At 40.0% G+C, this 17,182-nt stretch overlaps 1 protein-coding gene across 2 annotated transcripts in view; it reads right to left on the reverse strand.

Annotated features, from left to right (window-relative positions):
• Nucleotides 1-273: 273 nt before the first annotated feature.
• The window catches only part of kcnh5b (potassium voltage-gated channel, subfamily H (eag-related), member 5b), a 237,713-nt gene continuing 220,804 nt past the window's right edge, over nt 274-17,182 (reverse strand). For both annotated transcript variants that reach the window (XM_078407202.1, XM_078407201.1), the window contains exon 11: nt 274-3,812. In XM_078407202.1, coding sequence (XP_078263328.1) covers nt 2,868-3,812 — 945 coding nt within the window. In that variant the 3' untranslated portion in view covers nt 274-2,867. The remainder of the gene's footprint in view (nt 3,813-17,182) is intronic.

The following is a 17,182-nucleotide window of genomic DNA, read 5'->3' on the forward strand; positions in this document are numbered from 1 at the left end:
TCTTATGTAAATTTGATCTGTGTCAATAGACAATAGACAATAGACAATAGACAATAGGTGCAGGAGTAGGCCATTCAGCCCTTCGAGCCAGCACCGCCATTCAATGCGATCATGGCTGATCACTATCAATCAGTACCCCGTTCCTGCCTTCTCCCCATACCCCCTCACTCCGCTATCCTTAAGAGCTCTATCCAGCTCTCTCTTGAAAGCATCCAACGAACTGGCCTCCACTGCCTTCTGAGGCAGAGAATTCCACACCTTCACCACTGTCAATGGTAAGGCAGTTAAAAATTGCCAATGCCTTCATGCTAACTAATAAAATATGTATTTTGAAGAGTAAATAAATAAAGCTTGCAAATTTTCTGTAACATTGTCCTTTAGTTCTTGCTTTTCTCAAATGCCAAAGCCAGGATGTTAATATGCCTCTGAATACACATAACTGGTCTTCCAATTTTGTGTTCTATATAATGTCAAAGAAATCGTAGATAGAACCTTAATGGGATTATATATTTTTACTGTGTGCTGTGTACTGCAAGTAAGAAGTCTTTACTATGGACGTTCAGTCACTCTACACCTCCATCCCCCACCAGGAAGGCCTTAAAGCCCCCTGTTTCTTCCTCAACCACAGAACCAGCCAATTTCCCTCTACTAACACTCTCCTCCGCCTAGCAGAGCTGGTCTTCACTCTTAATAACTTATTCGACTCCTCCCACTTCCTCCAAATCAAAGGAGTAGCTATGGGCACCCGCATGGGCCCCAGCAATGCCTGCCTCTTTGTAGCGTATGTTGAACAATCCTTGTTCCAGGTGTACACTGGCCCTATCTCCGAACTCTATCTCCATTACATTGATGAATGCATCGGTGCTACCTCCTGCACCCATGCAGAACTCATGGACTTCATTAACTTCACCACCAACTTCCATTCTGCACTCAAATTCACTTGGACCATCTCCAACACCTTCCTCTCCTTTCTTGATCTCACTGTCTCCATCACAGGAGATAGACTCTCGACTGACGTCTATTATAAACCTGACTGCGTGGGTTTCCTCCGGGTGCTCCGGTTTCCTTACTCATTCCAAAGGCGTGCAGGTTTGTCAGTTAATTGACTTCTGTAGATTGTCCCTCGTGTATAGAATAGAACTAGTGTGAATGGGTGATCGATGGTCTGGACGGACTTGGTGGGCTAAATGGCCTGTTTCCATGCTGTATCTCTAAAACTAAAATTAAATGCACTTGAATAGGGGAAATAGAGAACAGCTTCTGTCATTAGCTGAGGGATCAGTTGCAAAGGGCACGTATCTAAATAGATTGGCAAAAGCTTGAAGCACAGAAAACCCTTTCTAATGTGTCCAGTAGTTATAATCCAGCAATATCCGTGAAATGCTGGCTGATGCCGATACAAATGTGGCTTACAAAAGGTGATTGGATTGAAAGTAATAGTTTGCCATAATGTGGAGAAAAAACAAGGCAATGCGATTGACTGGATTGCTCTACAAACTGCTGGCATAATCTTGATAGCTGAATGGCCTTCACCTGGGGCGTAACAATTGTGTAATGATTGGATTGTAAGGATGTCATCTTTTAAGAATTGGGTAAATGCTGAGATCTTCTTTTGTAGCAGCAAACCCTTCGAGCAGTTGTTTTCCGAGATTTAACATAACTCGATAAGTCAAATGGAAGTAACAAGGGATTTCTGTGATCAGCAGCTTATGGAGCATGTGAAGAATTATGAAAAGTAGAAGCAAAACTTCAGAAAAGATTTTCTTCAAAAACCCAAACCTAATATAAAAAATCTAATAAACTGAATTTACTGGGACAATCTTGCAAATATCAATAGAAATGCAGCCTTAAGTAATGAGCGAAGTAAAATGTATTTCTCTCTTCTTTTGCATTCTCGCATGCTGTTGACAGCTTCAAGCACTAATTGGCTCTCCAATTTATGTTCAACCTGCATACTCACATATGTATAATAACTCATCCTCAACTAGTTTTATTTACTCATCAGTAAACCTTGGAAAAAGATCTTAAGTGCAATCTTAGACGTTATATAAATTAATGCGGCAGGCCATTTTAAATCCTGCATTCTGACGGAATTAAATTACTAATGCTGAAATCTCTCATCTTCCAGAATGCCTAAATGGAGTCAAGACAAAATAAAATAAAATCAATTGGGACCTTGAATTTATTCGTTATGAATAAAAAAGTATGGTCTGTCTGAAATAACTTTATATATCTAAACTTCGGTCATATAAAATTATCATTGTAATAGAATAGTTTCTATAGTGTGTAGCGAGTGCATACGGAATGGGTTCAATTGTCTCTCATCCACTAAAATAGAATTTGTTGTCTATATTTTTTCCTCCTCGGAAGGAATTGATTAAATTGATTTTTTTATAAAATAATTTTTGGTTTGATTTATAAATTTCTCATCTACAAACTAAACCTTGCCATGGTACATATGGATCAACAGCACTGTTTTCTTATGACCCTGTAAAACAAAGCATGCATTAAACTGTCCCTGAACTGGGAAGAAATACTGAGAATAAAACTTTTTCAGTTGCCAAGCCTGGGGTCTTTCAGAGCCATGGTTCAAAGAGCCATTGACTGCATAGGCCCTGAATACTAAAGAAGAAAACAGTAACTACACTGCACGGAATGGTCCAAGATATGCAGTGAAGGATTGTAAACAAAGTTTTATATATGCATGCATTTATCTATATAATTTACAAGCAATATTTCTGTTAACAACTTTTCTTTGGCAGGCCAGAATCCAGCTGGACATGCAAAAGTCTTCAGACTGTCATAGCAGTCTTCTTGTGCATTTGGTTAAACTTGTGTGAAAGTTAAATCTTCATAACATTTCCAAGCTAAGACTGAACATCTTCTTCTTCCAACGAAGGAGCTGGAGGCTTAGAAACAGGTAATATTTCCTGACTTGTGTGTTGAGACTTCTCAGGGGGCATTTCTGCCAGATTCTTTTCAGACAGTATTTGAAGAATTTCCGTCACTTGTTTCTCAAGGCCAGTCATTCTGTTGCATAGCAACTGAATGTCTTCTTTCAGTTCCATTTTGGCTTCATGCAGTGTGGTCTGCAAAGCCTGCTCAGGGATCGGGTAGAAGGGGTGCCTCACATCAGCCTGAACCGGGCTATGCTCCATTGGGCTGCGAATCTCTCCAGCCTTGTCTAACCGCAGGTCACTCTTCGTAATGCCACTGTCACATGAGTCTGTTTTCCTCAAAGGATTCTTTATAACATTGTTCTCAGAATCCGTACCTTTTGATTCCTCTGAAAGAATCTCCATGGATTCAGCTTTGATGACATTGTTCCAGTTCTGTTCCTTCTCCTCCCTGGATCCAGGGAAGGGGTCCGTGAAGGCGACGGAATTCTTAAGTCTTAACCATCCCTTCCCATTGCCAGCCTTGGCCTGTGTGGAGCTTGTAACCTGAGAGCACATCTCATCGTTCAAACCTTTAGTTTTCAGCTCCACGGACTCCCGCTCTATCTGCAGCTTTTGCTCATTATTTCTCACGAAGGAAAGGGAAGATGATATTGGTGTAATCTGAGACACAGTGACCACACTCGTGCCTGTGGTAGAGACACCGTTGTGAAATAAGTGGTTGTCCGCTTTGAGGTGGTACCTGTCTGAGCTGCTGCGCTCCGCAGCCTGATTCCGCAATTCCTTCTGCTGCTTGAACTTCTGGAAGAGCTTCCTGACAGGATGGTCCACAGGGATACTGAGTGTCACTTCGTTCTTCAGCCGCATCCTCTCTTCTTCCTCTTTCTTCACATCAATGATCTTTCGAAAAATGACCTGGAACAAGAACCAGAGAAACAAGAAATGAGATCGCACATCCAAAGTCGATCGCTTAAAACATTTTAGGAATCTGCACTTGTGAAGCGTTAATTATTTTCAAATCATCAAAATTAGGATAATTGTCTTTCACAAAGTGAGGCTGTGAAAGTAGCTTGTACACAAATATAAAATTGAACGGAAATTTTCAAAAGTGCTGGAGCAATTCAGCGGGCCAGGCAGCATCTCTGGAGGACATGAATAGGTTATGTTTCGGGTCGGGACTCTTCTTCAGAATAAATAAGTCAGAATTCCCGGAGAAAATCATCAAATGATTTTATTAGACTCTCAAATGCATCTAAGTTGGTTTGATTCCCATCATTTGACAATTAAGAAAAAAAGAAACTGATGTTGATATTTGGGATTCATAGAAATAAAGAAATAAGAGTTCAACAATAGAACCACACTTGACCTCTATTCACCCCTTTAAGGTTGAATTTTCTCCAATGCAGCAAAGGTTCTAGATTTTAATTCTAAGCCGGGAAAGGAAAAAAAAAATTTGTTTAACAGAATAGATTTCACTGATCCCATGACATTTTCTTTACATTCCTAGCGTTGCTGTTGAAAAGCACAACTAGACTGAATGGCAAGTGCGCGAATCAGTAAAGAAACAGGAATTGATTTGGAGGTTGATAGAGTCAGTTAATTTCAGTGGAGATGGAACTATTTCAGTGATCCTGTTGCATAGAACATACAGCAACATAGAAAGTACATAGAATCAACATAGAAAGTACAGCACAGGAACATACCCTTCGACTCATAATGTCTTTGCCAAAATGATGTCAATATAAACCAATCTCATCTGCCTGCAAATGACCCATATCCCCCCATTCCCTTCATATCCATGATCACGTGCAGGCAGATGAGATTAATTTGACTTGGTCTCATGTTTGGCACGATCATTATGGGCTGAAGGGCTTGTTCCTGTGCTGTACGTTTCTATGTTCCATGTTCTAACCGGTTTAATTGGGAGATTTAAGCATTCACTCATCCAGCCTACCTACTCACATGATAAACACCATCACTACATGGCCTCCTCCCATCTCCAGCTCCTCACACCCAGAGGGTAAACAAAGATACTGGAGGTGTGGAATTAAAATAGTCAAAATTGCATGCTGGAAAAAAACCCCCAGCAGAAATGAGGTCAGACAAGAGCCGAGTTAATGAGAAGGCATGTGTTGCTGCTGTAGCATTTGTCATACAAACTAACGTGTCCTCCGTTGTAATGCACCCTTGTCACTGATGAGTATCACTTGCAGTACAATTAGTTCTATTATATGCCTTGCTAAATACAATTTAACCCATGGCATATTGGTATTAGATGACGACAATCCAATTATTTTTCAATTTGAAATGCTAATTATTGTTTTTAATTAAATGAGCAGGTTTTGAGTAATTATCCACTCATACGTTGCAGCATATTCTCTATTTCTCTGCCTACTCCCTAAGGGATGGATATGATTCATTTTTGATTGCTGCGAAAATTTATTGATTTTTGTTTCAGAAATAAACCAGGTTTGAAGCATTGCCCAATTCTGATTAGGGCCCTGAGTTTGTCCTCTTTGACCCATATTTCTCTAACTCGTTCTAATGAATTTACCTACCCAAATGTCTTTTAAATGTTCTTATTGTACCAGGCTCAACATTAGTTTAATTCAATACCTACCTTAATGTTCCTTTTCGTTCAGGCATGCTGGGTTATTGAGCACAGTGTTATTTGACTAACTTAAATTTAAGTCAGAAGTAATGAAGAAGCTTCCATCTGTTCCTTTGAGGGGAGGTTAAGTATGTTTATTTTCTTATTGAGCTACTGGTGCATACTGTTAATTCACTTTGATATCCATTAGCATTATGGCAGAACTTTAAGAAGAAGTCTGGTCTGGGCACAAGATGTCTATTCTGGGCCTTTGTCTTATATGTGAAGGGGAGATGCCTCTATTTGCAAACAGTATGTCGAAGGGACTGCCAATTTTTAAAGATGCTGTTTCTACTGGGCTGGAGTCCAGGGAGTTGCACTGTCTCAATTATCTGCATTCCCCAAAGCAATGCTTTCGTCAGTGTGATTCACAGCACAAAACAACAAGGGAACTTCGATGCCCTGGTTTTCTGCCAACTGCCTAAGCGAAATGATATTTTTGTAAGGTGTTTAAGGCATGTACTACATGAAAACATGAAAAGAGAAAGGAGTAGGTCGGCTGGCCCCTCGAGGTTGGCTTCAGCGGCGGGTCTTGTACACAACTTGTGCACTCCTGCCTGATCTCGTATCTCGCTTCTGCTGGTGTGCATGCATCCCAATCCTCTGCGCTCTCAATGATTAAGCATTGCTCCCAACTCTGACACGGATAATTCTGAACATTTCCAATACTCTGAATTTTAAAAATCCTCTCGCTGGGATTATCCTCCCGCTTATTCTGGGACCATTCCCCTTCTTACAAGTGTGAGTTATTGCACTTTGGGAGGTCAAATGTTAGAGGAAAATATTCCGTTAAAGGCGAGACACTTAACAACATTGATGTACAGAGGGATCTTAGGGATCTTAGGGACCAAGTCCATAACTCCCTGAAATTTACAACACAAGTAGAGTGAGAAAGAAGGTGTATGGTATGCTTGCCTTCATTGGTCAGGGTATTAAGTATAAGAGACAGGAAGTCATGTTGCTACTTTATAAAACTTTAGTTGTGCTGCATTTTGGAGTATTGGGTGCAGTTTCTGGTTGTTCCATCACAGCACAGATGTAGAAGCTTTGGGACAGGATGCAAAACAATGTTGCCAGGGTGCTGCCTGGATTAGAGGATATTAGCTTCAAGGAGAGGTTGGGCAAACTTAGGTTGTTTTCTCTGGAGCATCTACCCCAAGATGGTGGACTCAGGCAATTGTCGACTGGCAATTTTCTGACCAGCATGAATAGATAGAGTGAATGGTTTAATTCTATGTTGCCTCTTTCATTCAATGTGTATGCGTAATGATAAGAAAAGGGTAAATGCTGCCTTGGATTTTTTTAACTTTCCAGTGCTTCACACCTTTGGCATACAGGAAGTATTGAGTCCATTAGTGTTTCACCAACCCATGAACAAGACTTGAACCAAGGGAGAATGTAGGGTTTAACTGGGGTTAGTTTGAGATTGGTCCAGCACAGAGCTGACACAGGCACAATTAACAGAATCGTCTTCTGTGTTCTGAACCATTGATGCCTGCCTTCATTATCAACTGCCGTTCTCACTTGTCATGAGAAACTTTACACGGTGAAAATGCAATTAGGCATTTAAAAAGAAAAAGTGTTGCATTTTTATATATATTGTACCTTTCATTGTCACCTGGGTGTTGCAAAGTATTTCGCAGGTAACGAAGAACATTTGTGTCAGCACAGCGGTAATTTAGGTGATGCAGCAATCATCTTGAATACAGCAGTTCTCACCAGCCTTAAAACCATTGGGACCAATTAATTTCTTTATTATGATACTTAATAATTGTACAGAATAATGTACAGAACTCTGGAGAAAGCTCTACTGGTATTCTTCACAAATACTTTATCTTCAATTTACAAATGTTTAATTTGTGGATTTTCTCTTTTATACTGTTGAATTTATTGTGATGCATACCACAGAATTATGAACCTACTTTTCACTGGAATGAATAGTACTCCATCCATAGGAACTACAAATAGCCATAATACTGCAACAAAATACCCCCCTATGCATTTTCCTCAGGCATTCTGATTCACGAAATTCCACTTAACAAAATAACTTCCAGGAACACATTAATTTCAGAAATCAAAGAATTAATGTAGTACCATTTATCTTTCATGGTCATCCAAGGAAACAGAGAAAGCCTCAGTTTAATATCTCACCAAAAAGAAAGTACTTCCAACCAAGCACCACTTTCCGTACCAATGCACTGGAATGACTCCCTAGATTTCTGAGCAAATCATGATTTAGAGATACAGCGTGGAAACAGGCCCTTTGGCCCACCGAGTCCGTGCCGACCAGCGATCCCCGCACATTAACACTAATCAACACACACCAGGGACAATTTACAATTATACCACGCTAATTAACCTACAAACCTGTACGTCTTTGGAATGTGGGAAGAAACCGGAGATCTCGGAGAAAACAAATGCAGGTCATGGGGAGAACTTACAAACTCTGTACAGCCAAGCACATGTAGTCCGGATCGTACCCAGGTCTCTGGCGCTGTAAGGCAGCAACTCTACTGCTGTACCACCAGGCCACCCCTTTTTGTAGAAAACAATTTTTTTTGGCATCTCGTTTTTTTGTGCCACAGAAATGAAATAGTTTGACCTGCTGGACAAGAGATCAGCTTCTCACCTGACAATGAAAAACTGACTGGTGATGCAGGAAATCTAAAATAAAATAAAAGATGTTGGAAATATCAATAAATCTGGCTACCCAAGTAATGATGAAAGTTAAATAAGTTCTCTGAGTTGCCAATGGGAAAGTCATCATTTTAAAGACATTCCATGATATTTTCCATCAGAGGTGATTGTAGGTGCCAGAAAATAATGGGTGGGGTGCAGACAGATGGTTTCTGGTGCCCATTCCAGCCATTGCTTGTTCTGAGCCATTTTGAAGCCTTTGGCCTTGTTTACCGGTGAGTGCCCAGTAGGTGCCAGCAGTTCTGTGAGTATGAGAAGTGGTCTGTACCCTAGATAGACACAAAAAGCCGGAAGAACTCAGCAGGAGAGGCAGCATCTCTGGAGAGAAGGAATGGGTGATGTTTCGGGCCAGTTCAGATTGCCCTTGTCCTGTACCCTACACTGATCCAGCAGAGAATCAAAAGCTGTGGGAAAAGAAAAAATCCTTAGGAAATTTTGAACACTCTCAAAGCATACTGGTCAGTCCCACTTCTCTGGATGAGAAGCAAAAGTTTCCTAGGCCATGTTTGAGACAGTCCTTCAGTGAACATTTCATTGGTTTGGCCCCTCATTGCTACGTACAATTATATTTGTATTATTCAGTTGAAATTGGGGTATGAAGCATCACACTGCAACATGAGTTTAACGGTGTTAGGTAATCCCCTCTCAATCAGATGGCAACCATCTCAAGACTTTGCCCAAACTGCCGAGAGTCTGGTAAAGTAAGCGAGTGACATGGTGGGTGGCCCAGTTCCAATTTTTGGGATGCTATCACCCTGATTACGCTGGGTGTGAGGAGATAAAAGCGGTCCTGTCATCTTCAGGAGAGTCCTTTGCAAGACATACACTTCATTGGCAGAAAAGTTGTCAAATGACACCACTTGCAAAAGCTGTCAGATTCCTGACAAACAGCTGTCTCAGCTATTTTCTGCTGAAAGAAAAATAAAAGCCAAACTCTATTGTAATTTTTACAATGGGGAGTGTTTCTTACAGTGATTGTACCTTATCCTTAAATTAGAGAGAAATGCTCGGTTTCACATTTGTCAACCAATTGTTAATTATCTAGTGAATCTCGGTTTCCCCTTCCCTATTCCACATTTGCTTTTGCAAAATGGATTACATTTGTCAAATCCCCTGAAGTACCAAGTTGTGGCCATTTTGACGAGCTTTGAAGCTGCTTTTTCAGATGTGGAGATTTTCAATGAAAGTCGCAAACATGGTTTTAATAATCAAAGCACAGCACGTCGGGTGAAACAGTTTTTTACCTCAACGCATGGAAACAAAGAGTGGAAATAGATGCCTTCCCTGAGGTATTGAAAATTTAATATTTCTATTCCTCAGCATAAAAAATTCTTACGTAAATCAGGTCAGCTTGAATATATTTGAGCAGAGCTGGGAATTAAGGTGTATAAAGTGATAATGGTATAGTTTACGCAATACAAGAGACTACAGATGCTGGAGTCTTGAGCAATACACAAGTGCTGAAAGCACTCAGCAGGCCAGGGTCCCGACCTGAAACGTCATCTGTCCTACCTCCTGCATGGATTCTGCTGGACCTGCAGAGTTCCTCAAACACTTTGTTTTTATTATCTTAAACCACTGCTGTTTTGTACACTTGAGCAGAGCATGATGCTGCCTTTGAAAGACACAAAATATTGGAGCAACTGAGTGGGTCAGGCAGCATCCCCGGAAAACATTGATACGTAACGGAAACCCATCTTCAGACTCTGCTTCCCTGCCTCTGCTTGTCCAACTAAGAGTGCCTGACCCAATAAGTTCATAAGTTTGTAAATCATAGGAGCTGAGGTACGCCATTCGGTTTTAAGACTTTGGTCTGCAGGGCTGTTTTTTTGTGGGTGGGATGAAATTGAAAGTTTAAATTTGAAATCTGTTTCTATGCACAGTGTGATTGGAGAGGTTGGTCCTTGAACAACATCCATTAAAACAATAAGCTGCACCAGCAGTATCCAATGTCCCATCCGGAGCAGTAGTGCCAAGTGGTTATTCTGTTCTTATACCATAAACCGGTAACAAGGGAAGTCTATGATCATGTACACCTCCCTCCATTATAGTAGGCAATTTGTTTAAAGCAGAGCTGTGTTCATGTGTTCAAGAGAAGAATTTGCTGGCTGAGATATGTTATCATTAAATATGGGGGTAGTGCCAGAAGACTGGAGGGTGGCAAATGTTGTGCCTCTATTTAAGACGGCCTGCAAGAGAAAGCCTGGTAACTATTGGCCAGTGAGCCTAACATCTGTATTTGGAAAGTTACTGGCGAAGATTCTGAGGGATCAGATATACATGCATTTAGATAGTCAGGACTGATTAGTGATAGCATGGTTTTGTACATGGGAGATCTTGCCTCATGAATGTGAATGAGTTTTTTGAAGATATAACCAAATAGGTTGATGAGGGCAGAGCTGTAGATGGTGTCTCTAGGGATTTCAGCAAGGCATTTGACAAGGTTCTGCATGGCAGGCTGCTCTGGAAGGTTAGATCGCATGGGAGCCAGGGAGAGCTAGCTTATTGGAGAAAAAATTGGCTTCATGGAAGGAAGCAAAGGGTGATGGTGGAAGGTTGTTTTTCCAAGTGGAGGCCTGTGATGTGGTGTGCCTCAATGATTGGTGCTCAACCCATTGCTGTTTGTGGTTTATGTCATCAATTTGGATGAGAATGTATAAGGTGTGATTAGTAAGTTGGCAGATGACATTGTGTGGGTGGTATTGTAGATAGAGAAGATAGTTATCAAAGTTTACAGCTGGATCTTGATCAGTTGGGCAAGTGGGTAAAATAATGGTTAATGGAGTTTAATGCAGTTAAATGTGAGATGCTGCATTTTGGGAAGTTTAACTCGGGCGGATATTCAGGGCTCTGGGGTATGTTGTAGTGCAGAGGGATCTAGGAGTGCAGGTACATAGTTCTGTGAAAGTGGCATCACTGGCAGAAACAGTGCCCTCCATAATGTTTGGGACAAAGACCCATCATATATTTATTTGCTTCTGTACTCCACAATTTGGGATTTATAATAGAAAAAATCACACGTGGTTAAAGTGCACTGTCAGATTTTAATAAAGACAATTTTTATACATTTTGTTTTCACCATGTAAAAATTACAGCTGTGTTTATACATAGTCCCCCCATTTCAGGGCACCATAATGTTTGGGACATGGCTTCACGGGTGTTTGTAAATGCTCAGGTGTGTTTAATTGCCTCCTTAATGCAGGTAAAAGAGAGCTCTCAGCAAAACACAGGCAGATGGGACTAGTATAGATGGGGTACCTTGTTTGTTATTGGCAAGTTGGGCCTAAGGGCCAGTTTCCATGTTGTGTGACTCTACGACTCTATCTGAGATCAGAAAGAGAATCAATTTGGGAAAAGAACAAAAAAAATAGGTAAGCTGGATAGGAAAGCTTTAGAAGGATAGTCGTCATAGACAGGTTGGGCCAAAGGGCTTGTTTCCTGCTGTATGACTCCATGACTCTGAGGACCATGGGCTTTTAGCCCTAGTCTTTGTTATTAATTTATTGAATTTAATTTATTGAATTTATTATATGCTGTCTATTATTATTGCGTTTGCAGGGCCTGTTATGCAGTTGCAAGTAAGAATGTAATTGTTCTGTATCTCAGCACACATGCCAATGAAACACTCTTAACTCTTGCCTCTCACATTTCAGTGGTAAAACTTCAATAACTCCAAATGGAATACATTGTCAATCCTTAGAAAGTGGGATATCTGCTTGAGAAATTTATTTACCATATGGTTAGTCTATAGATTACGGTGCCACAATTCAACTTCAAAAAATCTTAAAACTTCCTTTTGTTTGGTCAAAATGATCAGCAACCTAAAATAGGAAAACAAAATTATGTTAAAATACAGAACAAAGCACCTCAAAGTTTACTCAGATGGTCAGATGGCTTTCAATGATGCTGTAGTGAGCAGCAAATTGAAGATGTTTTTGAGACTTGCTCTGGTCACTTCAGGATAGGAATGGTTTAGAGGGATATGGGCCAAACACAGACAGGTGGGATTAGCGTAGATGGGGCATATTGGTCGGCTTGGGCAAGTTGAGCTGAAGGGCCCGTTTTCGTGTTGTATGACTATGATTTTAAGTTCGTGCAGCAAGGAAGAGAGCAGTCCAGATTTGTTACTGTTGCTAAATGACTTTCCGCAGAATGTCTCACATCTCAGTGATGATAGCCTCAGTAAACCTGAACCTGTCAATGCAGTGTTCCCCGGAGAGGCAGGATATGCTGTCTCTGAACACTCTGTGGAAATAGACCCTTCACAGATGGTCATGCCTGTTCCTCACATCCGGAGGTCCCTGTCTCGGTGAGTGACCAATCATTACTAGTGACGCCTTCAGTAATATATTGTTGCCAACAATATCAGCATTGAGAAACACTTTGCATGAGCTAAATCTTGAAAAAAAAAGCTTCCTGCCAGCTGAAATCTACTCTTGAACTCTGCAAAGTGTTTGAGCAGCCTGCAGTGATCGCTGAAGATCCCCATATATCTGCAGTGTGTCCTAATAAAGACATAAAGGTAACAAAGTACTCCCAGTTGTAGTGTGTGTGTTTAATGACGGCTGTAGGTTGCACTCTCGGGCTTCATTTCTCAGAATAAACGTGTAGTGTGTGACTAGTGAGTCTGATAATCAGATCACCATGATGAATTGCTTTTGGAAGTGTTTTCATTAATTCCCTGATGGGCATAACTTGACTGCTGGTGCAAACCACTTCAGTTAAAATCCCCTAAAAATTGGATGCCTGATGGATTCATTTTTCAGACATTGAACCCTTAACGTCATATGATATAGAAATAATAATAGGCCATGCAGCCCCTTATTCATGCTCCCCATTCACTAAGGCAATGACTGATTTTACATCAGTCGCCCTATCCCGCACTAACCCCACATCCTTCAACTCCCTAAGTATTCAGAAATCTCTTAGCCTCTTTCTTGAATATGTTCAGTGAGTGAGGCTCCAAAGTTCCAAATATCTATTACTCTCAGAGTGAGGAAAAGTCTTCTCGCGCCTATCTCAAATGATCAAGTTCATGTTTTGGAACTGCAAACTCTGGTTCCAAACAGCCCAGAGAGGGGACATATCAAAATCACATCTCCTCTGACAAGCTTCATAAAAACGTTCTATGTTTCTCTAAATTACATTTCCCATTCTTACATTTCCCATAACTCAAGTGTGCAGGCCAATTCTGCTTAATCTCTCCCCATCAACCAAAGCTTCTTATCAAAGGAACCAATCTTTGGTAAAGCTTAGTTGCACTCCTGCAAATAGAAGTATACCCTTCCTTACAAAGGAAGACCAGATCTATAGGTAAAAATACCACATGAGTTCTTACCTCTTACCAGGGACCCATATCATTCCTATAAAATAGTATAAGAAAATAACTGCAGATGCTGGTACAAATCGATTTATTCACAAAATGCTGGAGTAACTCAGCAGGTCAGGCAGCATCTCGGGAGAGAAGGAATGGGTGACGTTTCGGGTCGAGACCCTTCTTCAGACCCTTCTTCATTCCTATAAAATATCTTTACTCCTGCTAAAATTCACTTTCAGTGAAGGCAAACTTAACTTGCTGTGCCTTTCAAGTACAATACACATATCAGCAACATCTTTCTAATCATTTGTACTTTATTTAATACTTTGCTTTTCTATTTTTTTTCTACCAAAGTGGACGACATCATATTTTCCCGCATGATACTCAATCTATCATATCCTCAGCTATTCATCTTACACGTCCATATTCCCGTCAAGATCATCTGCATTATCCTCACAACACACATGACCATCCAATGTAATCTCATCAGTCACATGATACCCTCATCCAAATTATTAATACAAATTGCAAAGGGCTGGAACTCTAGCACTGGTCCCAATGTCACTCCTCTAGATAGAACCTTGCAAACTGAAAACAATTCATTCATTCCTACTCTCTGTTTTCAATCCATCATCCAACATCCAGACATCGCCTATACATTATGTCTACTTTAATTTTATTTTAAGATTTTGAGTAGCTTCTTATTAAAAGTCTTCTGAAAGTCCAAATTCACTACACCCATTGGTTCTACCATGCCCTATCTATTCTTCATCTTTAAAAATGGATTTTTCAAACATGATTTCCCTTTCATAAATCCAATCCTTACTTTCTATATCCCTTTATGCTACTTCTTAGCATGGATTTTAGCATTTCCTTTCTCCTAATGCCAGTCTATATATCCCCATTTTCTCTCTTTTAAATTGCTCCATTCCAATCTGTATAAACCATTCCAAAAAAGGAATTTTGGAAAATTGTCACCAGTACAACCCCTCCCTCCATTTCCATCTCCTTCAAGTCCAACGTTTCTGCATTTATTGTTTTGCCCTCTCTTAGCAACCCTTTAATCTTCCTATTTTTCATCACCCGTCTTCACGCCCACATGACCCCAAATATTTATTTTTTTTGCTCAGTATCAGTTGTTACGTGTTTCCTGTTTCTAGAACGGTCAGCAGGTTTCTGTAAGTTTGAGTTTTATTTTGCTTTAGTCTAGTTTATTGTCCCGTGTAACAAGGTACAGTGAAAAGGTTTTTTTGTTGCGTGCTGTCCAGTCAGTGGAAAGACTATACATAATTACAATCAAGCCGTTCACATTGTATAGATACAAGATAAAGGCAAGTGGAAGATAAAGTCCAGTAAAGTCCGATTAAAAATAGTCCGAGGGTCTATAATGAGACATTGTTTGCTTGATGGACCTGAGCAAAATCTACCTTTGGAAATATTTCGTTTTACCTATCTAAGGCATTAAAATATTCTTTTCTCAAGCAGTCTATTTAAAACGTTCATTTTATTAGAGGCTTTTTATCTGTGAGCCTTTAAATCAATAACAGTGCCACAGGTGCACTGACCTGTTATACCCTTCAAATTACACGTAAAATTCCAAGCTAAAAATCATCCAGCAGCTTTGAAGATATAAATAAACCATCATTGTGTAATGATTCTAGCTTTGAGTGAAAACAGGGAGACAGAAAGAGACAGAGATAGAGTACGACAGAGAGATTGATGTAACCTAATAAATGAGATTGAGTGTACATCATTGCACCATAGCAACAGCTCATATGTCCTGGCACATATATGCTGCTGTTCTTGGCATAATTAGGCTTCTTCCCACTTTAATTACTTTCCCCTACCTTGCTTTCATATCCTTTCATTTGATTCTCTTTCGAACATGCCTAGATTCCTGAATACATCAATGACATTCTGCTATTTCACTACTGTCTGTGATTCTGTCACTCATTTTCACTTCTCTTCCACTTGTTCTGGACTAACATGGACTATTTTCTCTACATCAATCCTGCCTAGCCCTGTCAGCACTTCACAACACACCATTGGGTCCTTTCCTCAGCCATGGAGCATTCCGAGTTTTGGTCTTACTAGGACCCCCTCCCTCAGCTTGTTTGCCAATACATTGATGTTTGTATTACTGTTTCCAAAACGCATATAGAACTCAAAAATGTCACTATCTTTGCTGTCAATTTCCACTCATTTCTCACTTAGAGATAGTTCTCCTCCAACTCTGCCTTCGCTTTCTTCACTTTTCTATCTTCATCTCTGTGAATAGATTAGCAACTAACATTCATTACACCCCAAAAATGTCCATAATTAATTTGACTGCACTTCATCTATCATGCATTCTGTAAAGGATTACATTCCAAAATCCCAGTTCCTCTGTCTCCATCATGTCCAATCTTTTAGAGTCATAGAGTCAGAGAGTCATAGAGCATGGAACCAGGCCCTTCAGCCCAACTTGCCCACACCGGCCAACATGCCCCATCTACCTTGGTCCCACCTGCCTGTGTTTGGTCCATATCCCTCTAAACCTGTCCTATCCATCTACCTGTATAAATGTTTCTTAAATGTTCCGATAGTATTTTTTGTCGAGACTTTTGTCGAGACACTAGAGTTTTTGAAATGTCTTCCCCTTTCCTTAATCATGTTTTTCCCTCCACCATAGTTGGCAGGGCTCTCAATCAGATCTCCTCTATTTCATGCATTTCGGCTCCTTTTATTCAGCCAGGTACAGTCTCCCTTGGACTCTCCTTCAACCTCACCTTCACGTTCAACACATCATTCTGCATAATTTTCATCAACTTCAGTCACGTTTCTCCTCCTTCCCTTCGGTTTCAGTTTTCTGAAGTGACCATTCTCTCCAACTCCTCTAATTCACTCTCCACTGACCAGCTGAGCATTTTTAACAGTTTCTGTTTTTTCATTCAGATTTCCTGCATCTGCAGTTTTATTGCCTTTCATTTTCACCTCCTTAATCTTTCCTTAACAAGAAAATTGAGCTCCAACGTTAAGAACGACTCGTTATAGTTGCATCAACTCAAATCCATTGATGCGATTAGAAATATTTCTCTGGTGCTTCTGAAGACTTTCAACTGAACTTCTAGTGCTAAGAATAATGGCAAGGTTCATTATTATTAAATCCTAATACTCAGAAAGAATATTTGCATAACACCATTTAACTATGCAATGAGGTCCTTGCTTAGTGGAATATAAATGATTCTCTGTGACAATATCAAAACAACAAGAATTAATGGAGGCAGCATTGTCTCTGGATAGCTGGAGTAGAAATATAATTAAACTGGTAATGAACAGTTTAAATAAGTAATTTCTAATAAAATAATGTACAAATCAATTTAAAATATACATTGACCAAACCTCAGAAACATTTCACGAATATCCTTTTTCTATCTATCCAATATGAAATATTTATATTCGTGAAATATAAACTAGAACTACAGACTTCAAATCATTCATTTTATTAGTCCACTTGTTGGAAAAAAACACATCTACTAATTGTGTACAACCTATATTTTCTGAACTCTAATAATATGCATTATCCACATGTTGGATTCTGAATTCATCTGCACTTTCTTATTACCAAGTCTGCATGGATTT

This window comes from Rhinoraja longicauda, chromosome 10, assembly GCF_053455715.1.
Source record: "Rhinoraja longicauda isolate Sanriku21f chromosome 10, sRhiLon1.1, whole genome shotgun sequence".
In the NCBI taxonomy this organism is placed as follows: domain Eukaryota; kingdom Metazoa; phylum Chordata; class Chondrichthyes; order Rajiformes; family Arhynchobatidae; genus Rhinoraja; species Rhinoraja longicauda.